The sequence below is a fragment of the Zea mays genome, chromosome 4, assembly GCF_902167145.1.
Source record: "Zea mays cultivar B73 chromosome 4, Zm-B73-REFERENCE-NAM-5.0, whole genome shotgun sequence".
NCBI classification, from domain to species: domain Eukaryota; kingdom Viridiplantae; phylum Streptophyta; class Magnoliopsida; order Poales; family Poaceae; genus Zea; species Zea mays.
Genome location: NC_050099.1, coordinates 62,907,051 through 62,931,014, shown reverse-complemented (window position 1 = coordinate 62,931,014; position 23,964 = coordinate 62,907,051). Strand labels below are relative to the sequence as shown.

Here is a 23,964-nt window from a genome sequence, read left to right as displayed (position 1 = left end):
GTGCTTAAATTCAGATACGTCGGCTGGGCAAAAGCTCAATCCGACATAAATTTTCCAAATCCTGATTGCAGAATCCCCATGAATTTACACTGGCATGAAGCAAACAAGCTGAAAACTGTTCACCTACAAATGACCTACGAATACGATATGTGGTAAATTCGATCATGCACATAAGAATGGAACCCTCGATACTTCTCATTATTTTACAATAACGACTCAACCAGTCAATTTGACATGTATTATGCACTCTGATGTTTTCCGCCCGCTCAATTCAGTGTCAGAGGGGAGTTGCAAAGACAGCTGCCAACCATACATGCAAATGCAAGCGGGTATCGGAAGTGAACCAATACAATATGAATCCATTGGTCTTGTTGAATCTGGTAACTACATCCTTAATGGCTAGTACCGTTAAACGAAGGACACCACAGAAGAACAACAGTAATTAAGCAAAGATGCTGGCTGCTTGCTATTTTTTCTCCCATGCTAAACATGGCAACCACATTCCACAAGGAAACAAACATACAGCGAAAGAAAAACAAGCCGTGACTGCATCTTGTTCTGAGTAACTTCAGATGGATCATTTGGTAGCACCACCAGCTTGTTGAGATTTGCTACCACGTTCACTGGACGCTGTTGCAGCTGGTGGAACGTACACCTTAGCTCTGCGGAGAATTTCAGCAACAACCCAGTGCTTGTGTCTGCTCAAGGGCCTAGAAGGATCCAGCCTAACCTGAAAGAACATTATCCAGCCATCATAAAAGGGTTCTTTGCGCAGAAAACTAGTTTACCGTGAATGGGCTTCAACAGAACCATAGTACAAAGAAACGTAGCACCCAATAAGCAGATAAAGAGACTGTCAAACAGGAGTTTTAGATGCAATGCAAATAGTGAATCTCATCGTCTTATTAAAGAACAAAGAGTGAAACAATTTCCTTCTAAACTTCCCAATCATCATAATAAGTAGAAAAGCAGCCATTTTCAGGATCTGAGGAGTTTTGTTTGGATTATGGGTTTAGTGAAAACTAATTTGTAAGACGGGACTTACCTATAGCTATAACTCTTAGAAAGTTAATCCTACTATTAAGTATTAAGTTCTATCTCAACATGCAGGTCATTCATATCATCTCCCACTAACTATCCACACCATCTTCCACTAATAGCCATGTCATCCCACTAATAACTTTCACCTCCTGATGCAAGCTATCCGTATCATCTCCACTAAGCACAATTACTGCTTTCAATATATAAGAAGTATAGAAAGCATCCATATATTGCTATTTGCTCTGCCACTTCATCATCTTATAATTCAATCCAATTCTGTTAGTTTTTTATTGGATGCATTCATTGTCTTGCCCAATTTTGATAAAAGATATACACATTCTCAATCTCAAAAGACCAATATCTTTGTTTCACAGCTTCTATATCCAAACATCTACTGAGAATAATCTTCAGACAGGAATAACAGTTAGCCAGAAGCTTTAAGGTCAATTTAGTGTTGCAGATAGTGCGTAAATTAAAAGGCAGTTGAACTGATTGTTATGATGTTAATATTTCTCATTATTAAAGAAATTTCAACAACAATAACGACAAAACATTTAATCACAAGAAAATTGTAGGATTGAGATAAAACCCAGCAAGAGTAATAAATATAGAAAATAAAATGTTCAAAAGGTATGACTGTATGAGTAAAATTAAAGCATTTGCAATGAGGAAAATACAAGTACAAATCAGGTATTAACGCTTACAATGTTACTCACATAAAATTGTCAGACATTTGGATTTTGGAACGATCAACGAAAAGCATGGAAGTTGTCTCACACATCTAAGTTTGAGGGTCGAAAGTAAGAGCCAGCTTGAGGGAACGACCTCTAGCTTTAATGGCTCGCTCAGCGGGCGTACAAGCATAGGTTGAATTTTAACATGCCTTCCCCTCCGCCCACCCCCAAAAAATATATAAATAAGTAAAACATCTGCAGTCACTCTTCTGTGGTGCCACAATGGGAATACAATGCGCCCATAGCCTACCAGTGCCTGAATGGTTATGGTGATCTCTCCAGGAACGTGGTATTCAACCTGAGTATAGTTGGTATGTCTAAATGTGTGTGAGGTATGCATGTGTTGGGTTCGTGTGTGTTCATAGTTCATACATGTCTTTGTACTCATTGAGAAGCCTAAGATAAGAAAATGAGAACTAGCTCATTAAACTTCAGCTCACCAACCTCAAAAGCAGACAAGTTCATCTTTGTTTGCAGAAGAATCTAATTTATTGAATAGCCAAGAAAAAATGCACATTCAACGAAGCTGTCTGATAAATTGATGGGGTCAGAGCAGTCCCAATGCAATGTGACTATTAAGATATTTGATTACTGCGAAAGGGCCTCTAGCCTAGCGGTTAAAGGCTTCCGAGTAACACCTCCAAGTCTCGGGTTCGATTCCCCTCGGGGGCGAATTTTCCGGCTTGGTTAAAAAATCCCCTTGCGGTGCCCCATCCGCTCTCGGATTACGATGTCTTGTGCGCCACCCTCCGTTTTGGGCCGTTGCAGATTGGACAGTTGACGCTGGCCCGTTACTGATGGGAGTCCAGGGTTCGAGGATTTTCTCGGCCGGAACCATTGTTTTGATCTCTTCTTAGTATAATACCGGGAGGGCGGTCATTCCCTCCCCGCCCGAGTTTGTTTTTAAGATATTTGATTACTGCAGGTTGAGACCAACGACAAGATGTACAGGTTTGAATACACTAATGACTAATAACCTCTTCAAACAATAGTAATTTCACTTTGTGGTTTTAATGGATCGCCAGTTTGCCATATTTCTGAGATGAGCAAGTGTACAAATGATTGACCTAAGCATGCAATCAATGTGAAAAAAATTATATCTGGTATATTACAAGTCAATTTAGTGCACTAGCTCTAACTTTTCAAGAGTCAACCACTAGCCTAGCACCAAACCACCACGTAGCCCACCTAAGCAGTAAATAGGCACCAGTCGGCATATGTCTACCACTTATAAGAAAACTAATTTAAAAAGGGCAGATCCAATGCTGGAGGCTCCTAGGGGAAGGGATAAATTGAGACAAGCCTTACTCCACAAATGCGGAGGGCCTTGTTTTCAAGTCATCGACTAGTCGACGACTATTCGTCGGGTCGGCCCTGAGATCTCGACTGGTGAGGTCGTCTCGACTTTTCTGGCAAGTCGGGCGACTTGGCAACGACTGGAAATTCTCAGTCAACTAGTCGCCGACTTGGTCTGGCAAGTCGGCCGACTTGTGTCCCAGTTCGGCCCAAGCAGCCCAAAGGCCCATTATACAACATAAACCCTACCTCCCAACACTTATGCGGCTGATCTTGATTTGGATGATCTTGATTTGAGAGATATTTAGGGTATCTGAAAGGGAAATGTGCCCTTGGGCCATTTCTAAGTATTTTGGTGATTAAGTGTCCAACACAAGTGCTTAAGTGTTAAATTGTGCCAAGGACTCAAGAAGTGCAAATCAAGATTAAAGATATGTTTCTAGACCTAGTACATTATTTTGAAGGCTAATGTATTGTGTCTAAGTGCTAGAAACAGGAGAAACAATCATGGAGAAGTTGGCTGTGTACAGCCAAAAGGATGCTCGGTCTGGGTTCACCGGACTGTCCGGTGCGCCAGGCCGACGTCTGTCAACTAGCTGCTCTCAGGAAGCAATTAACGGCGTACGGCTATAAATCACCGGACTGTCCGGTGGTGCACCAGACTGTCTGGTGAGCCAACAGTCGGCCCGGCCAACGGTCGGCCGCGTAATCCGAGCGCGACGCGTGGCAGAGCCAACGGTCAGAAGGGGGCACCGGACTGTCTGGTGCGCCAACGGCTCTGAAACTCCAACGGTCGGCTTCGCCAAAGAAGGAAAGAAATCCGCACCGGACAGTGTCCGGTGGTGCACCGGACTGTCCGGTGCGCCAGGCGACAGAAGGCAAGAATTGCCTTCTTGAAATGCTCTCAACGGCTCCTAGCTGCCTTGGGGCTATAAAAGGGACCCCTAGGCGCATGGAGGAGCACACCAAGCATTCTTTGAGCATTTGTGATCACTCACACTTCATTTTTGCGCACTTGTTCGACATTCTTAGTTATTTGAGCTCCGTTCTAGTGAGAACCTTGTGATACTCTTTGAGCTCAAGTCTTGATCTTGTGTGTGCGTATTTGCTGTGGATTTGAGTGTGTTGCTTCCCTCCCTTACTCTAGTGCTTCATTGTGATTCTTATTGTAAGGGCGAGAGACTCCAAGTTGTGGAGATTCCTCGCAAACGGGAAAGAGTAAAGTAAAGAAGAACACCGTGGTATTCAAGTTGATCATTGGATCACTTGAGAGGAGTTGAGTGCAACTCTCGTCCGTTGGGACGCCACAACGTGGAGTAGGCAAGTTTTGTACTTGGCCGAACCACAGGATAAATCCTCGTGTCTCTTGTGCTTGTCCGTATTGTGTCTATTGTGCTTCACAAGAGCTCTCCTCTCTACTCACTTGATTTCATTGTTCTAACTCTTAATCAAGTTTGTGGTGTTAAGTTTTAAGTTTTACAGGATCACCTATTCACCCCCCCCTAGGTGCTCTCAATTGGTATCGGAGTCGTTCTCTTCAAGAAAGGGACTAATCGCCCGAAGAGATGGATCCTAAGGGCAAGGGGATGGTGGTCAATGATAAGGAGAAGGAGTCCTTCGTCAATGATCCAAAGGATGACAAGCCTACTGACTCAGGCTCGGGCCACAAAAGAAAAGACGGAAGGAAGAAGAAGACAAGGCGCATCAAAGAGATAGTCTACTACGACAGCGACGAATCTTCCTCTTCCCAAAAGGACGACGACAACGACTACGAGAAAAAGAAGACGGTTAATTCAAACTTTTCCTTTGATTATTCTCGTATTCCGCAAAGTTCCAATGCTCACTTGCTTTCCATTCCCCTCGGTAAACCTCCCCACTTTTATGGAGAGGACTACGGATTTTGGAGTCACAAAATGCGTAGCCACTTGTTCTCTCTCCATCCAAGTATATGGGAGATAGTAGAAAATGGAATGCACTTTGATAGTACGGATAGTCCCATGTTCATTAATGAGCAAATTCACAAAAATGCACAAGCTACTATTGTTCTTCTAGCTTCATTGTGCAGGGATGAATACCATAAGGTGAGCGGCTTGGATAACGCCAAGCAGATTTGGGACACCCTCAAAATCTCACATGAGGGGAACGACGTCACCATGCTCACCAAGATGGAATTGGTGGAGGGCGAACTTGGGAGATTCGCAATGATCAGGGGCGAGGAGCCAACCCAAACGTACAATCGGCTCAAGACCCTCGTCAACAAAATAAGGAGCTATGGAAGCACACGATGGACGGACCACGACGTCGTCCGCCTAATGCTAAGGTCTTTTACTGTCCTTGATCCACATCTTGTGAACAATATTCGTGAGAATCCTAGGTACACCAAGATGACGCCCGAAGAGATACTTGGAAAGTTTGTAAGCGGGCGGATGATGATCAAGGAGGCAAGATACGTTGACGATGCGTTGAACGGTCCAATCCACGAGCCTCAAACTGTTGCTCTCAAAGCAACGAGGAGCAAGGAGGCGCTACCTAGCAAGGTGGCACAAGTTGAGGCGGCCAGACTTAATGATGAAGAAATGACCCTCATCATCAAGCGCTTCAAGACAGCGCTAAGGGGTCGCAAGGAGCATCCCAACAAGACCAAGATAAAGGCGAAGCGCTCATGCTTCAAATGTGGTAAGATTGGTCATTTTATCGCTAATTGTCCCGATAATGATAGTGACCAGGAACAAGGGAATAAGAGGGAAAAGAAGAAGGCTTACAAGAAAGCTAAGGGCGAGGCACACCTTGGAAAGGAGTGGGACTCGGATTGTTCGTCGTCCAACTCCGACAACGAAGGACTCGCCGCCACCACCTTCAACAAGTCGGCCCTCTTCCCCAATGAGCATCACACCTGCCTCATGGCAAGGGAAAAGAAGGTAAGCACTCGTGATACTAGTACTTACGCTTCCTCGAGTGATGAAGAATCTAGCGACGATGAAATAGACTATTCATGTTTATTCAAGGGCCTAGATAGAACTAAGGTTGATAAGATTAATGAATTAATTGATGCCTTGAATGATAAAAATAGGCTATTAGAAAAGCAAGAGGATCTTTTGTATGAAGAACATGATAAGTTTGTAGAAGCACAAAAATCCCTTGCTTTAGAAATTAAGAGGAATGAAATGCTTTCTTGTGAAGTGTCTACATGTCATGACTCTATTTCTAGCTTAAAGAGCATAAATGATGATTTGAGTGCTAAGTTAGAAATAGCTAATAAATCAACATCTTGTGTAGAACATGTTGTAGTTTGCAATAGGTGTAAAGATTTTAATGTTGATGCTTGTAGTGAACACCTAGTTTCAATTTCTAAATTGAGTGATGAAGTGGCTAGGCTTAATGCTCAACTTAAGACTAGCAAGAGTGAATTTAACAAACTAAAATTTGCAAGGGATGCCTACACGATTGGTAGACACCCCTCAATTAAGGATAGTCTTGGCCTCAAGAGGGAAGTCAAGAACTTAACAAGCCATAAGGCTTCCATCTCCACCAAGGAGAAAGGGAAGACCCCTATGACTAGTAGTGCTCAAAAGAACCATGCTTTCATGTATCATGATAGGAGACATTCTAGGAATGTTTATAGAAGTTATGATGCTTTTGATTCTCATGCCATGATTGCTTCTAGTTTTTCTATTATGCATGATAGAAATTTGGCTAGGAAAAATGTTGTTCATCATATGCCTAGAAGAAATATTGTTCATGTTCCTAAGAAAGTAATGAATAAACCTTCTACAATTTATTATGCTTGCAATGCTTCCTTTACTATCTGTAGAAAGGATAAGAATGTAATTGCTAGGAAATTAGGGGCCAAATGTAAGGGAGACAAGACTTGCATTTGGGTTCCTAAGGCTATTGTAACTAACCTTGTAGGACCCAACATGAGTTGGGTACCTAAGACCCAAGCCTAAATTTGCCTTGCAGGTTTATGCATCCGGGGGCTCAAGCTGGATTATCGATAGCGGATGCACAAACCACATGACGGGGGAAAAGAGGATGTTCTCTTCCTACGTCAAGAACAAGGATCCCCAAGATTCAATCATATTCGGTGATGGGAACCAAGGCAAGGTGAAAGGGTTAGAAAAAATTGCTATTTCATCCGAGCACTCTATTTCTAATGTGTTCTTAGTTGAGTCGCTTGGATATAACTTGTTGTCTGTGAGTCAACTTTGTAATATGGGATATAACTGTTTATTCACAAATGTAGATGTGTCTGTCTTTAGAAGAAGTGATGGTTCATTAGCTTTTAAGGGTGTAATAGACGGCAAACTTTATTTAGTTGATTTTGCAAAAGAGGAGACCGGTCTAGATGCATGCTTAATTGCTAAGACTAGCATGGGCTGGCTGTGGCATCGCCGTTTAGCACATGTGGGGATGAAGAACCTTCACAAGCTTCTAAAAGGAGAACACGTGATAGGTCTAACTAATGTAACTTTCGAAAAAGATAGACCTTGTGCAGCTTGTCAAGCAGGTAAACAGATGGGAAGCTCTCATCATGCCAAAAATGTGATGACAACATCAAGACCCCTGGAGTTACTTCATATGGACTTTTTCGGACCCGTCGCCTATCTAAGCATAGGAGGAAGTAAGTATGGTCTTGTTATAGTTGATGATTTTTCCCGCTTCGCTTGGGTATTCTTTTTGCAGGATAAATCTGAAACCCAAGGGACCCTCAAGCGCTTTCTAAGGAGAGCCCAAAATGAGTTTGAGTTCAAAGTGAAGAAGATAAGAAGCGACAATGGGTCCGAGTTCAAGAACCTTCAAGTGGAGTAGTATCTTGAGGAGGAAGGAATCAAGCACGAGTTCTCCGCTCCTTATACACCACAGCAAAATGGTGTGGTAGATAGGAAGAACAGAACGCTACTAGACATGGCGAGGACGATGCTTGGTGAATTCTGTAAGTAGAGGGACTCTAACTCTCATCAGAGGATGACACTATGAGTTCAATTGTAAGTAGAGGGACTCTAACTCTCATCAGAGGATGACACTATGAGTTGGGGCAATTTTCTGTTTATTTCCTCAAACACTACACAATGCCATACCCTTAGAGGGGTTGGGGACACATATTTATAGCCCTAGGGGCTGCACTACCACACCTTCTCACACACACTACACAACAGGATTGTCCTCTAGATGCTAAAGAGACTACAGAGGACAGTCAAAAGCGACTGTTGTCCTCTAGATGCTAAAGCGACTACAGAGGACAGTCAAAAAGCGACTGTTGTCCTCTAGATGCTAAAGAGACTACAGAGGACAGTCAAGCTGTCCTCTAGATGCTAAAGGACTACAGAGGACAGTCAAAAGCAGGTTGTCCTCTAGATGCTCAAGACTTATTCCATCATTCTCCCCCTAAGTCTTGGGCGTCGTCTTGTGAGAAAGTTGGGCCATCCCGGACCTGGAGCAAAGCTCAACAAACTTGATCTTCCCAAGGGGCTTGGTGAGCAGGTCTGCAAGCTGATCCTTGGTGTTGATGTAGCGCGCCTTGATGCTCCCTTCTGCCAAGCAGTCTCGGATGAAGTGGTATCTCAGCCGGATGTGCTTGCTCCGTTCATGGAACACGGGGTTCTTGGCCAATGCCAGAGCGGACTGGCTGTCCACCCTGAGTTCCACCGCTCCAGTGTCTCTCCCGAGGAGATCACCGAGCAGTCGAGCCAGCCAGAGAGCCTGAGTCGAAGCAGTGGACGCCGCTATGTACTCGGCCTCGCAGCTGGACATGGCCACCACCTGCTGCTTGACCGACTGCCAGCTGATGGGGCACTTGCCGAGGAAGAAGAGGATCCCGCTTGTGCTCTTGCTGGTGTCGATGTCGCCGGCGTGGTCGCTATCGCTGTACCCGACAAGGTGTGCCTCCCCAGGGCACCTCGGGTAGTAGAGACCGTGGTCGAGAGTCCCCGCAACATAGCGGATGATCCTCTTCACAGCCTGCTCATGCTCCGTCGTCGGTCGCTGCAAGAACCGACTAACGTAGCCGACGGAGTATGCCAAGTCAGGTCGTGTGTGGACGAGGTAGCGAAGGCTCCCCACAAGACGCCGGTACTGTGTAGCATCCACCTCCTCCGTCGTGCTGTCGCGACTCAGCTTCAGCCTCTCCTCCATCGGAGTGAGAGCTGGGTTGCAGTCGGTGAGCCCAGCCAGCTCGACAATGCGCTTGGCGTAGGCGGTCTGGCGAAGTGTGATCCCGGAGTCTCCCTGGTGCACCTCAATCCCCAGGTAGAAGAAGAGATGCCCCAGGTCACTCATTTGGAAGGTGGCCTTCATCTCTTCCTTGAACGCTGCCACCTTTGCATCCTTGGCGCCGGTGATCACCAAGTCGTCGACGTAGACACCCACCAGCAGGGCATTTTCTCCATTGCCCCGCCGATAGATGGCCGCCTCGTGCGGGCTCGGCATGAAGCCCATCCTCTTGAGCGTGGAATCCAGCTTGGCATTCCACGCCCTTGGTGCCTGTCGCAAGCCGTAGAGAGCCTTGCGCAGGCGCAACACCTTGCCCTCCTTGCCAGGGATCGCAAAACCTGGCGGCTGGTGTACATAGACCTCCTCCTTTAAGTCGCCGTTAAGAAACGCCGACTTGACATCCATGTGATGAACATGCCAGCCCTTCAGGGCTGCCAGCGCGAGGAGGAGTCGCACGGATTCCATCCGTGCTACAGGGGCGAAGGCATCGTCGAAGTCGATCCCCTCCTGCTGCAAGAAACCGCGTGCCACCAAGCGAGCCTTATGCTTGACGATGGCGCCGGCTTCATCCCTCTTCAGTTTGAACACCCACTTAAGGGTGATCGCGCGATGACCATGAGGGAGATCAGCGAGCTCCCAAGTGCGGTTCGTCTCAACCGCGTCCATCTCCGACTGCATCGCGGCACGCCAAGCCACATGTTTCTCGGCCTCCGCGAAAGACCGAGGCTCGCCATCGTCGCATGCAAGATGCAGCTCTCCTGCCAGAATGCGAGATGCAGGGCCTGGCACCGACGGGTCGATGAGAAGGCCCTCCACCCTTCGATACCGCAACGGCTCGCCGTCGTAGCACGCGTCGACGCGCTCCTCGTCGCGGGACAGAGGGGTCACGAGCTCCACTGGGTCGTGCTCGACACGAGCTGGTGTCGGAGAGGACGTTCCCGGAGAGGGTACCGTCGGTGCTGGAGTACGTGGTGGCGAAGAGCTCGCTGTAGCCGGAGTCGTGGCTGGAGTGCGTGGTGGTGAAGAGCTCGTTGTAGCAGGAGCTGGAGAGTGTGGCGCTGGAGTCGGTGGAGACTTGGGGGCTGGGGTAGACCTGCTCGGAGAAGAGTTGCCTACTCCCCCAGCTCCCTCAAAGTGGACGTACTCGATGGTGAAGTCGTACGTCGGAGTCGTGCCGTCGTCCACCGCCTTGTCCCACGCCCATCCTCGCCCTTCGTCGAACACTACGTCGCGCGCCGTGCGCACACGCTGTGTTCTTGGGTCAAGGATGCGGTAGGCCTTCGAGCCCTCCGCGTAGCCAATGAACACCCCCGGGGTGCTCCTATCGTCGAGCTTGCTGATGTGGCCAAGCTCCTTGGTGAACGCGAGGCAGCCGAAGACCCGTAGGTGAGAGACCGCCGGCTTGCGCCCATGCCAAGCCTCGTACGGTGTCATCCCGTTGAGAGCCTTGGTGGGCGAGCGGTTGAGGATGTAAACCGCTGTCACCACCGCCTCTCCCCAGAAGACAGCTGGCATTCCTCTCTGCTTGAGGAGAGCCCGAGCCATCCCCACAACCGTCTGGTTGCGCCGCTCGACGACGCCGTTCTGCTGCGGGCTGTACGGCGCGGAGTAGTGGCGCTGAACGCCCTCATCCGCGCAGTACGACGCGAACTCAGCCGCCGTGAATTCGCCGCCGTTGTCGGTGCGCAGCACGCGCAGCTTGCGGCCGCACTCCGCCTCCGCAGCGACCTGCACACGCCTGATGGCGTTCGCAGCCTCTCCCTTGCTGCCAAGGATCATCACCCACATGTAGCGGGAGAGATCGTCGACGAGCAACAAGAAGTAGCGTCGTCCTCCTGGTGTGGCTGGTGTCACCGGGCCACACAAGTCCCCATGCACGAGCTCGAGCCTCTCCTTGGCTCGGAAGCTCGACTGCTGGGGGAAGGGGAGCCGTCTCTGCTTTGTCAACACGCAGACATCGCAGAATTGCTCCACATGGTCAAGGCACGGCAGGCCTCGTACCATCTCCTTGGCGCTGAGCCGCTTCAGGGCTTCGAAGTTAAGGTGCCCGAAGCGCTCGTGCCACTGCCATGCCCCGTCGTCTCGACGAGCAGCAAGGCAGCAAGGTTGTGCCACCTTCACATTGAGGATGTAAAGCCGATTTGCACTCCTGCGTACCTTGGCAAGAAGGCGACGAGAGGGATCCCATATCCTCATGACTCCGTGCTCGACCTCCACGCGCGAACCGTTCTCATCCAGCTGTCCCAAGCTGATGATAGAGTTCCTCAACGCGGGGATGTAGTAGACTCCGGTGAGCAGCCTGTGCTCACCAGACGCGGCGGTGAAGACGACTGAGCCGGCGCCCTTGATCTCTACGCCGGAGGCGTCCCCAAACTTGACGGAGCCTCGGACGCTAGAGTCAAGCTCGGTGAAGAACTCCCGTCGGCCGGTCATGTGATGAGTGGCGCCGGTGTCGAGGCACCATCCTTCGATCATGTCCTTGTTGGAGCCGTCGCCGAGGAAAGCGCGTGCTTTCGACTCATCAAGGTGGAGGAGTGCCGCTGCGGCCGGTGCCGCTGGAGATGGCTCGATGCTTGCATGTGCCAGGAGCAGGGCCTCCTCCTCCGCCTCCGCCTGTGCGACGTTGGCCTGGCCACGTCGTGGCTGCCGACAATCCCTGGCCCAGTGGCCAAGCTTGCCGCAGTTGTGGCAGCCGTCGTCTCGTGCCGGCTTCTTGTTGCCGACGGCGCCGCCTTGGGCACCTTCACGTGCACCACCCTCAGCATGTCCTCGCGCCCCGGCCTGGGCGCCTCCACGCGCCTTGCGCGGCTTGCCGCGTTTGCGACCTCGTGTCGAGGACTCCCCCTTCTTCTTGTCACCCTGGCAGGCCTCCCACTGCTCCCGAGTGAGATGTAGCTTCCCGCCGATAGTGATAGGCCCAGAGAGAGCCTGTGGTTCGTCGCCGTCGACCACCTTGAGGCGACCAATCGCCTCTTCGATCGTCATCGTGGAGAGGTCTAGCAGAGACTCGATCGAGCGAGCAATCTGCTTGTACTTCTCGGGGATGCAACGGAAGAGCTTCTCAACAGCTCTCTCCTCATCGTAGGTGTCGTCGCCGAACTGCACCATCTTCTGTAACAGAGTGTTGAGGCGGAGAGCAAAGTCATCAACATCCTCACCTGGCTTGAAGGCCAGGTTCTCCCACTCCTTGCGAAGTGCCTGCAGTGTGGTCTTGCGGGCACGATCGCTGCCGATGCGGGTCGCAGCGATGGCGTCCCAGGCCTCCTTGGCAGTCCGCTTCTGGGAAAGCGAAAACTGCATCTCGGGCGGGACTGCAGCAATGAGGGCATCCAGCGCCCGCCGATCCTCGTGGTAGTCGACATCGTCGTAACGAACTGCTTCCCACATGTGGCGAACCTGGAGCCGTACCCTCATCACCGCGGCCCACTCGACGTAGTTGGTCTTGGTGAGGGTAGGCCACCCACCGCCGGGACCGATGTCCCTGACAATGGCCTGGGCCATGCGGCGACCATGGTACCGATCCGGGGAGGGAGAACCGCGCCGCCTGTAGAGGCCGCGATCTCCGTCGACTCGGTCGCCGCCGCCGGGAGCACCGCCGGCGCGTCTACGCCCGTCTGGGCTGCCGCCGCGTGCGCCCCCGCCTGGAGCGCCGTCAGCGCGTCGGCGCCTATCCGGGCTGCCGCCACGCGCGCCCCCATGGGGATGCGCGGCTGCCCACTGTGCCGCCTGCTCTCGCGCTGCTTCCCTCGCCAGCCTGAGCTCTTCGTCGGTGTTGTCGTCGATAGAAGCAGAGCTGCCAGCTCTACTGCCGCGCAGAACCTCGAGCTCTGTTGCCGCCGCACGTGCAGCATCCGCCGCCTCCGCTGCTTCTACTTCCGCTCTCGCCGCTGCCAATTCCGCCGCCGCCAACCGTGCTGCCCTCGCCGCTGTCGCTGCAGCCGCTGCTGCTGCTCGCTCGCGTTCTTGTGCCGCGGCGACCTCGGCCTCCTGCTGGCGCCGCGCACTCGAAGTGGCCGAGCGTAGGGACATGGTGGGCTAGTGAGGGGTTGCTGCGTGTGGAAGAGGCTGTCTCAGACGAAAGACTGCTCGTCTGAGCAGGGGAGGAAGGAACAGTTGGAGCTCTTGCTGCCGACTGAGTGTGGGGAGAGGCGCGGGAAGGAGATGAGCACGAGATGTTTAGGCTGCAGGATAGTTTGGCTCTGATACCAATTGTAAGTAGAGGGACTCTAACTCTCATCAGAGGATGACACTATGAGTTCAATTGTAAGTAGAGGGACTCTAACTCTCATCAGAGGATGACACTATGAGTTGGGGCAATTTTCTGTTTATTTCCTCAAACACTACACAATGCCATACCCTTAGAGGGGTTGGGGACACATATTTATAGCCCTAGGGGCTGCACTACCACACCTTCTCACACACACTACACAACAGGATTGTCCTCTAGATGCTAAAGAGACTACAGAGGACAGTCAAAAGCGACTGTTGTCCTCTAGATGCTAAAGCGACTACAGAGGACAGTCAAAAAGCGACTGTTGTCCTCTAGATGCTAAAGAGACTACAGAGGACAGTCAAGCTGTCCTCTAGATGCTAAAGGACTACAGAGGACAGTCAAAAGCAGGTTGTCCTCTAGATGCTCAAGACTTATTCCATCAAATTCAAGACGCCCGAACGGTTTTGGACGGAAGCCGTGAGCACGGCTTGCCACGCCATAAACCGGGTCTACCTTCATCGCCTCCTCCAGAAGACTTCATATGAGCTTCTAACCGGTAACAAACCCAATGTGTCTTACTTTCGTGTATTTGGGAGCAAATGTTACATTCTAGTGAAGAAAGGTAGGAATTCTAAGTTTGCTCCCAAAGCTGTAGAAGGGTTTTTGTTAGGTTATGACTCAAATACAAAGGCGTATAGGGTCTTCAACAAATCATCGAGTTTGGTTGAAGTCTCTAGCGACGTTGTATTTGATGAGACTAATGGCTCTCCAAGAGAGCAAGTTGTTGATCTTGATGATGTAGATGAAGAAGACGTTCCAACAGCCGCAATGCACACCATGGCGATTGGAGATGTGAGGCCACTGGAACAAAAGGAGCAAGATCAACCTTCTTCCTCAACGATGGTGCATCCCCCAACTCAAGACGATGAACAGGTTCATCAAAAGGAGGCATGTGATCAAGGGGGAGCACAAGATGATCATGTAATGGAGGAAGAAGCACAACCGGCACCTCCAACTCAAGTTCGAGCGACGATTCAAAGGAATCATCCCGTCGACCAAATTTTGGGTGACATAAGCAAGGGAGTAACTACTCGTTCTAGATTAGTTAATTTTTGTGAGCATTACTCCTTTGTCTCTTCTATTGAGCCTTTCAGGGTAGAAGAGGCCTTGCTAGATCCGGACTGGGTGTTGGCCATGCAGGAAGAGCTCAACAACTTCAAGAGAAATGAAGTATGGACACTGGTGCCTCGTCCCAAGCAAAATGTTGTGGGAACCAAGTGGGTGTTCCGCAACAAACAAGACGAGCACGGGGTGGTGACAAGGAACAAGGCACGACTTGTGGCAAAAGGTTATGCCCAAGTCGCAGGTTTGGACTTTGAGGAGACTTTTGCTCCTGTGGTTAGGCTAGAGTCAATTCGCATATTGTTAGCCTATGCTACTCACCATTCTTTCAAGTTGTTCCAAATGGATGTGAAGAGCGCTTTCCTCAACGGGCCAATCAAGGAGGAGGTGTATGTGGAGCAACCCCTAGCTTCGAGGATGAACGGTACCCCGACCACGTGTGTAAGCTCTCTAAGGCGCTATATGGACTTAAGCATGCCCCAAGAGCATGGTATGAATGCCTTAGAGACTTTTTAATTGCTAATGATTTCAAGGTTGGGAAAGCCGATCCAACTCTTTTTACTAAGACTTGTAATGGTGATCTTTTTGTGTGCCAAATTTATGTCGACGACATAATATTTGGTTCTACTAACCAAAAGTCTTGTGAAGAGTTTAGCAGGGTGATGACTCAAAAGTTTGAGATGTCGATGATGGGCGAGTTAAGCTATTTCCTTGGGTTCCAAGTGAAGCAACTCAAGGATGGGACCTTCATATCCCAAACGAAGTACACGCAAGACTTGATCAAGCGGTTTGGGATGAAGGACGCCAAGCCCGCAAAAACTCCAATGGGAACCGACGGACACACCGACCTCAACAAAGGAGGTAAGTCCGTTGATCAAAAGGCATACCGGTCTATGATAGGGTCTTTACTTTATTTATATGCTAGTAGACCGGATATTATGCTTAGTGTATGCATGTGTGCTAGATTTCAATCCGATCCAAGGGAATGTTACTTAGTGGCCGTGAAGCGAATTCTTAGATATTTAGTCGCTACGCCTTGCTTCGGGATCTGGTATCCAAAGGGGTCTACCTTTGACTTGATTGGATATTCAGACTCCGACTATGCTGGATGTAAGGTCAATAGGAAGAGTACATCGGGGACGTGCCAATTTTTAGGAAGGTCCCTGGTGTCGTGGAGTTCTAAAAAACAAACCTCTGTTGCCCTATCCACCGCTGAGGCCGAGTATGTTGCCGCAGGACAGTGTTGCGCGCAACTACTTTGGATGAGGCAAACCCTCAGGGACTTTGGCTACAATCTGAGCAAAGCCCCACTCCTATGTGATAATGAAAGTGCTATCCGCATGGCGGATAATCCTGTTGAACACAGCCGCACAAAGCACATTGACATCCGGCATCACTTTTTGAGAGACCACCAGCAAAAGGGAGATATCGAAGTGTTTCATATCAGCACCGAGAACCAGCTAGCCGATATCTTAACCAAGCCTCTAGATGAGAAGACCTTTTGCAGGTTGCGTAGTGAGCTAAATGTCTTAGATTCGCGGAACCTGGATTGATTTATAGCATACATGTGTTTTATGCCTTGATCATGTTCCTTAATGCATTTTGTTGTTTATTTATGGTGCTCAAGTTGTACAAGCACTCCCCGGACCTCACAAGTCCATTTGCAAGTGATGCACATATTTAGGGGGAGATGTGCTACAACTTGACCCTTTGAGACTAACTGTGTGCTTGAGTTTGCTTAATTTAGTCTCAAAGGAGGTTTGAAAGTGAAAAGGTGGACTTGGACCATGCAAGACTTCCACTGCACTCCGATGAGAGAGTAACTCACTCCAAGTTCATCTATGTACTCTTATTGCCTTTTTACTCTTAGTTGAAGATTTTGGTGAGGCAATAGGGTTATAGGGCCAAGATTGATCCCGTTTTGGTGCTTGATGCCAAAGGGGGAGAAAATAAGGCCAAAGCAACAAATGGATCAGCTACCACTTGAGAATTTTGAAAATAGTAGAATAGAGCTTTTGGTTTGTCAAAAATCTCTTAGTGTCTCTTTTGTCAAAAATTGGCCTCTTGTGGGGAGAATGGTTAATTATGGGAAAAAGGGGGAGTTTCTGAAATCTTTGATCAATTTCTCTTGGAACAACTCTCTTTATGTCTTAACAAGTGTGTTTGACTTAGAGATAGGAAATTGAGTCTGATTTGCAAAATCAAACCAAGTGGTGGCAAAGAATGATCCAAATATGCCAAATTTGAATCAAAACAAATTTGAGGTTTCATTTGCATTGATGTTGCACTTCTTCTAGTTGCTTTTTATTGTGTTGGCATAAATCACCAAAAAGGGGGAGATTGAAAGGGAAATGTGCCCTTGGACCATTTCTAAGTATTTTGGTGATTAAGTATCCAACACAAGTGGTTAAGTGTTAAATTGTGCCAAGGACTCAAGAAGTGCAAATCAAGATTAAAGGTATGTTTCTAGACCTAGTACATTATTTTGAAGACTAACGTATTTTGTCTAAGTGCTAGAAACAGGAGAAACAATCATGGAGAAGTTGGCTGTGTACAGCCAAAAGGATGCTCGGTCTGGGTTCACCGGACTGTCCGGTGGTGCACCGGACAGTGTCCGGTGCGCCAGGCCGGCGTCTGTCAACTGGCTGCTCTCGGGAAGCAATTAACGGCGTACGGCTATAAATCACCGGACTGTCCGGTGAGCCAACAGTCGGCCCGGCCAACAGTCGGCCCGGCCAACGGTCGGCCGCGTAATCCGCGCGCGACGCGTGGCAGAGCCAACGGTCAGAAGGGGGCACCGGACTGTCCGGTGTGCACCGGACAGTGTCCGGTGCGCCAACGGCTCTGAAACTCCAACGGTCGGATTCGCCAAAGAAGGAAAGAAATCCGCACCGGACAGTGTCCGGTGCGCCAGGCGACAGAAGGCAAGAATTGCCTTCTTGAAATGCTCTTAACGGCTCCTAGCTGCCTTGGGGCTATAAAAGGGACCCCTAGGCGCATGGAGGAGCACACCAAGCATTCCTTGAGCATTTGTGATCACTCACACTTCATTCTTGCGCACTTGTTCGACATTCTTAGTTATTTGAGCTCCGTTCTAGTGAGAACCTTGTGATACTCTTTGAGCTCAAGTCTTGATCTTGTGTGTGCGTATTTGCTGTGGATTTGAGTGTGTTGCTTCCCTCCCTTACTCTAGTGCTTCATTGTGATTCTTATTGTAAGGGCGAGAGACTCCAAGTTGTGGAGATTCCTCGCAAACGGGAAAGAGTAAAGTAAAGAAGAACACCGTGGTATTCAAGTTGATCATTGGATCACTTGAGAGGAGTTGAGTGCAACTCTCGTCCGTTGGGACGCCACAACGTGGAGTAGGCAAGTTTTGTACTTGGCCGAACCACGGGATAAATCCTCGTGTCTCTTGTGCTTGTCCGTATTGTGTCTATTGTGCTTCACAAGAGCTCTCCTCTCTACTCACTTGATTTCATTGTTCTAACTCTTAATCAAGTTTGTGGTGTTAAGTTTTAAGTTTTACAGGATCACCTATTCACCCCCCCTCTAGGTGCTCTCAGTATCTAGTATCTATCTAGCTGCAGCAGCTTAGCTATCCAATGGAGCTTATTTCCTTTCAAGTTTGAACTATATTTTTTTGCTATTTGATTTCCAATTTGAACTATGTCTATATATGGCTGTTATAACTTATGAGTTTATGACTCATCACTTATGTGGCTGATTTGGTTCAGTTTGAGGCTTCAAATGAGGCAAGATTTGTTGTTTATTTCAGGCTTCAAATGAGGTAAAACATGCCATTTCTTCATATATAAATGCTATATTGTCTATATGAAGCCATTATATAGGCAAAACAGTCACTATATTGGCAAGTCGACAACTAGTCGTCAGTCGACTGACTTATCGACTAGTCACCAAATTGGTACCTTGTCGACTCGACTCGACTTATCGACTTGAAAACATGGGCGGAGAGGTAAACCTACATAATCAGGTGCCATCCCTGGTAACCATAGAGTTGATGTCTCCTGTTAGAACTCATTCAAATAGTCAAGCCTGCAGTGCAGAGATCACTGAACACTAATAAAACCATAACAATAGCAAACACATGCATCCAACATCTAAGTGGACCTAATTCAGCTCTTTTTACACCAACCTAGATAGATAGATACCATGTGGTTTCCAACCAATCTAGGGTACCTAACAATTGAAATACCACGAATCATCCAACCTAACTGGAAAATCATTAGGACACTAAATTTGCTTCCATTTCCCCCTCTTGATGTATTTAGCCATAGAATTGCAAAGGAGTTTAAAAATGCAACTTCCATGTGACCATTTAGGTGAACAACAATGTCAGAGCTCACTATCAAGGACCAAAGGAACCAGCGACAAGCCGACAAGGCCGAACATGATTTTTCTTACTAGTTCCTAATTCATGGAGGGAAGTCCGACAAGAAGTGGATCGCTGATCTGCAGCCACCATCCTTCGAAAGTCGGGGTGCAAGAAGCTGGAAATGGCTTGGCAGTGTCTTTTTTTAGTGTTCAGCTGCGTAGACATCCTGAGGCTTTGCTTGCTACCGTTGTCTGTAAAACTGCTTAACTTATGTGTGGGTGCCTGAAACTAAGCTAGTGTTGGCTGGTCTATAAACGCTCTTTTAACACATGTCCTGATTCTCTGAATAACAGGTCAGGGATGCCCCTACGGAATTCAAGAACATAGTTAAACACTTAAACTACATCCCAAAAACTCCAGACGCACGATAAGGTCGATTAGTCGTGTTGGTCGCCTGTTAACAGACGATTAGCCGGACGACTCGATTAGGGAGCCTAGTCGTCCTGATCGTCGGATTAGTCGATGATAAGGTCGATTAGTCGTCCGTCTTTCCAGTTTCTGGTCGTTGGTGCTAGGATTTTTGTGTTGGGCTACAAGACCAATGTTTTCGCCCATCCACAAGAACATTAAGTTCCGCCTCTCCTCTCCTCTACTAAAACCCTAAGGCTGCCTAAACCCTGCATGTATCCCTCTGCTGGCGGCTGCTCCAGAGGTCCAGATCATCGGCGTCTCCACTCTCCAGCTCTAGTGATCCCCTCTGCCGAACTCCCGACCACTGGGAGCTGCTCGCCTGGTCCAGTCACATGTGCCCCTCTGCCTGCTCGCCTGCTCCACATCTCCAGTTCAGAACTCTAGAGTATAGATCACCACCGGGCGACGGCTACTCCAGATCACCAGCGTCTCCAGCACCAGTGACGAGATGAGCTCGTCATCTCAAGGTCCCCCCTGCTCCCTCCCCCCCCCCATCTCTGTAGTTCTGTTCTGTCTGTGTCTCCCACCAGTGATAAAACACTAATGGATGTTGCTGGTCTAATCCTAAGCCGACTGCCGATTAGTGACTTGTACCTCTGCCTGTTATTTTGTATATCCTGCTGTTTATAGCTATATAAGTATAACTACTAGTCTAAAAGTTCTAGGACGACCAGGGACCGACTAGGGGTCGACTAATCGCCCTGGTCGTCGCCTAATCGTGACTAGTCGCCTGGTCGGGCCCCAGTGTTCGACCAGGCGACTTCAAATCATTGGTTAAACTACATCCCAAAAACTCCAGACGCACAGTAGCTCCCAGTTAGGAGGAAATCATTGGTTAAACTACACCCCAAAAACTCCAGACGCACAGTAGCTCCCAGTTAGGAGGAGGATCCAATAACGAATTGACACCAGTCTTACAGAAGTTAGCATCGCTAATTTCCACAGCCTTACAAAATCAGAACGGGGAAGGGGTGGAGACGAATCGAAGGAGCAAGAATTACAGACCCGGTCGCCAATGTTGCAGGAGTCGTCATCGTCGTGTGCCATGAACTTGGAGGTGCGCTTGACGTAGCGGTTGTATACCTTGTTGTGGAAGAGACGGTCCACTGCAACCACCACCGACTTCTGCATCTTGTTCGACACCACGATCCCCACAACCGGCTTCATCTCCGCTCCCCCGGTGCAAGTGACTCTCTACCCTCAACGACGGACAGAATACCCCGCGCGGCGCCCCTGCTTGGAGGCTAAACTGAAGGCGGAGGCGGAGGCGACGGGAGAAAGGAAGGAGACTCAGCTCAGCGGCGCAAGGGTTTTTTCAGGTGGGCCCTTAGATGTCCAGCAGTAGGATGTAGCGGCGGGTATTTCCGTCCGAGCGAAGAGTTTAGCGGGCCAGCCCACTTCAGAGTAACCTGAAGGACGGAATCGCGCACGCAACCCCGCTCGAGAGGGATAAATTTCTGACATTAAGAACTTAGAATTCGCTCAAATATTATTATAGAAACATACTCTTTACCATTATCAATTATATACTTACATTATAGACAATATTATTTAGGAAGTTATTTGAAACATAAAACTACTTTAATTATGATGTCAGTTTTTCATCGGCCCTGAAAAAAAACACCTCTCTCTCTCTCTGCGAAATCATCTGGCGCCTAGCGCCTTGCTCGGGTTTTCAAAAAAAAAGGCCACTGCCCTCCAGCGTTCAGGCAGCCCATCAGCCGCAGAGCGTGGCTGCTTTCAGCCTCAGCTCGTGGTCGCTCGGCTGGCTCCAGGTCTCTAACCGTGTGATTAGTTGACATCGAAGGATGAGCTGGTGTTTGGTTATTGTTAACCAGGCTCTACACATGTGAGATGTGTGTTTGGTTGCCTGCGTGCAGATATGGAGCCAGGCTCACACGATACTCAAAGTATCCTAGGCCAGACTCTGTAGGCGCGAGTAAATTGGTCGCATCGCTGCAGCCAGGTTCCCGTCGGTCTGGCTCATGCAGCCAGGCTACGGAGAAAAGCCAACCAAACAGACAGTAAGGGTCTTCTACTCTAAATATAGAGGATCAAACGGTACTCTACTGTTGGGGACTTGTTCTCAAATGCTATGAGTTAAGAACAAGGCAACATAGAAAATGTTAATCGATTAAGTCTTTCGTCCTTTGAAGCATTATTCCCCTTAGGATATAATGCTTTTCGGACGAAGATTATGAAATGCGTACCTTCATAAATACACTATACAGTGACGAAGGATGAATTGTAAGAAATATAAAGGACAACATAAACAATTATATATTATTATCATGTATAAACAGAAATAACATTGAATTACAAAAGTACCTTCAACTTGAAGGAGATGAAAGTACAAGCGTGACGCAAAAGTGAATGCCAAATCAGCGTGAACAGTACGGGGGTACTGTTCACCTATTTATAGGCACAGGACACAGCCTATGCAAAATTACATTTATACCCTTTACATTTGATAATAATTCTACAGTAATCTATTGAGGTCTGAATAGCCTTTTCATCTTTAAGTCGGTTTCATTTCGTTGCTACCACGCCGAAGCTTTCCTGCTCACACCTTCGGCGCTGTATAAACCTTCGTATTGTTCTGGTTTGCTGTGATACCGACTTGAGTCCGAAGATACCTGTTCACACATTAAACTCCAGAAATACTGTTAAATCCTGTTTTTGAGGACCTTCGTAAGCCGAAGGCCCCCAACAGTAGCCCCTCACAATATTAATTTATTTTAAAATAATAAATTTAGATTGCGACATGGACGAAGGATTTACGCCGAAGGTCCGAAAAAACACCTTCTCTTTGCTAGAATAGCAACATTCACTGACAAGCGGGGTCTTTCAATTTTCAACGCACTGGGCGTATAAATACGGTCATACCGCAAACTCATTTGGCACGCTCTCTGGCTATCTACTCCCGCTCACTCGATTTTTAGCTCTTGTGCAGTAAGATTTGCTGAGTTCTTAGTTTTGAAGCTTCGGCTTTGAAAACAGTTTTTTAGCGTCTCCGAAGATGTCTGAAGATAAGAAGACTGTTACCGAGATGAAATTGAGTCTCGACGAAGAGAAAAATCTGGGGTTTCTTATAGCAATGTCGAAGACCAACACAGAAAAAATCACCAAGGAGATTCTAGAAGGTTTGTCTGAGGATACTGGTGACAGCGACAGTTATGATGTGGACAGCGGCGGTGAAGACTCCGAAGATCGTCCCTGGCGACCAAGCCATTCAGTTTATGGTAAATCAACTATCAAAGAGAATCATCTTGTCAACATGAGAGGAAGATATTTCCGGGATTTGTCCGTTGTGAGGGCCGATGAAGGGGAGAAGACTTGTCCACACCCTGAAGAGAATGAAGTCGTAGTGTTCCGAAGCTTTTTGAAAGCTAGGCTGCGATTTCCCTTGAGCAGCTTCGTCGTGGAGGTGCTGAAAATGTTTGAAGTCTATCTTCATCAACTCACCCCCGAAGCAATTATAAGGCTTAATATCTTCGTATGGGCCGTGAGAAGCCAAAGTCTGGAACCTGATGCGAAAAGCTTCTGCAACATACACGAATTATCATACGAGACAAAACCTTGGGGTAAGGAACAGTATCACAATAACTTTGGCTGCTACAATTTTGTTTCTCGGTCTGGGTCAAGCTGTCCCGTGCCAACCTTTCGGAAGAGATGGCCCGGCGACTGGATGACAGAATGGTTTTATGTGAAAAATGATCTGAAAACACGAGAAGATATCAAAGGTATAATTATGCGCCCTATTTGGCAAAGCTTCGGCCTTCGGAGGCCGAAGGTTGAAATGAATGAAGCTGCCGAAGAATGCCAGAGAGCCTTCGGCGTTATCTGTTCTTTTATTGGAACTAGAGATTTAGTACAAGAGAATATTGCCTTCAGAGTATGGCCGCTCGCGGAGAAGTGGGAAATGCCGCAGGAAACCATAAAGGAGGCCGACGAAAGTGGACTTATCAGGCTAAAGTACACTTTTAAGTTCGGAGATAAATTCGTTGAGCCAGATGATGACTGGTTAAAAAGTATTGAAAATTTAAGTGATGAACTTCTTGGGGCTTATTCGAAGGCCGAAGATACTGCAATGTCAGCAGCCTTCGGAGGCCGAAAAAAGAAGAGGCTGAATCGGGTATTTGATGCAATTGGGTTTGTCTACCCTGACTATTGCTATCCCATTCGAAGGCAGAAGAGAAAAAACACAACCTCTGCAAAAGAAGAAGCTGTAACTGCTCCTAGCGAGCCAGAACCGAAAAGAAAGAAGATAAAGGTCCTCACACATCGGCCGCGCTATATTGAACCAGCTTCGGTGCCTGAGTTTACCGGAGAAACTTCTTCGGCCACCGAGGCTAAAAAGCCAACCAAACCAACCTTGCTGCCAGTAGTTGCAGAAATGGCCGAAGCGCCAAAAAGGATAGAATTGGAAGAACCGAAGATTTTGCTACCAGAAACCGAAGAAATGGCCGAAGCGCCATCCACAGAAAAAATGGAAGAAGTGAAAAAACCAAATGAAGAAAAAACATCAGAAGTTGTGAGTCCTG

The 23,964-nt window shown here is 48.2% G+C and overlaps 1 protein-coding gene across 1 annotated transcript; it reads right to left on the bottom strand.

Annotated features, from left to right (window-relative positions):
* Positions 1-330: 330 nt before the first annotated feature.
* Positions 331-20,739, bottom strand: LOC100283761 (30S ribosomal protein S17-like). Its single transcript, NM_001374370.1, has 2 exons — positions 20,426-20,739; positions 331-730 (listed from the first exon to the last, which is right to left on the bottom strand). Exons 1-2 carry the CDS (start codon positions 20,585-20,587, stop codon positions 578-580), a joined length of 315 nt encoding a protein of 104 aa, NP_001361299.1. The 5' UTR covers positions 20,588-20,739; the 3' UTR covers positions 331-577.
* Positions 20,740-23,964: the final 3,225 nt, after the last annotated feature.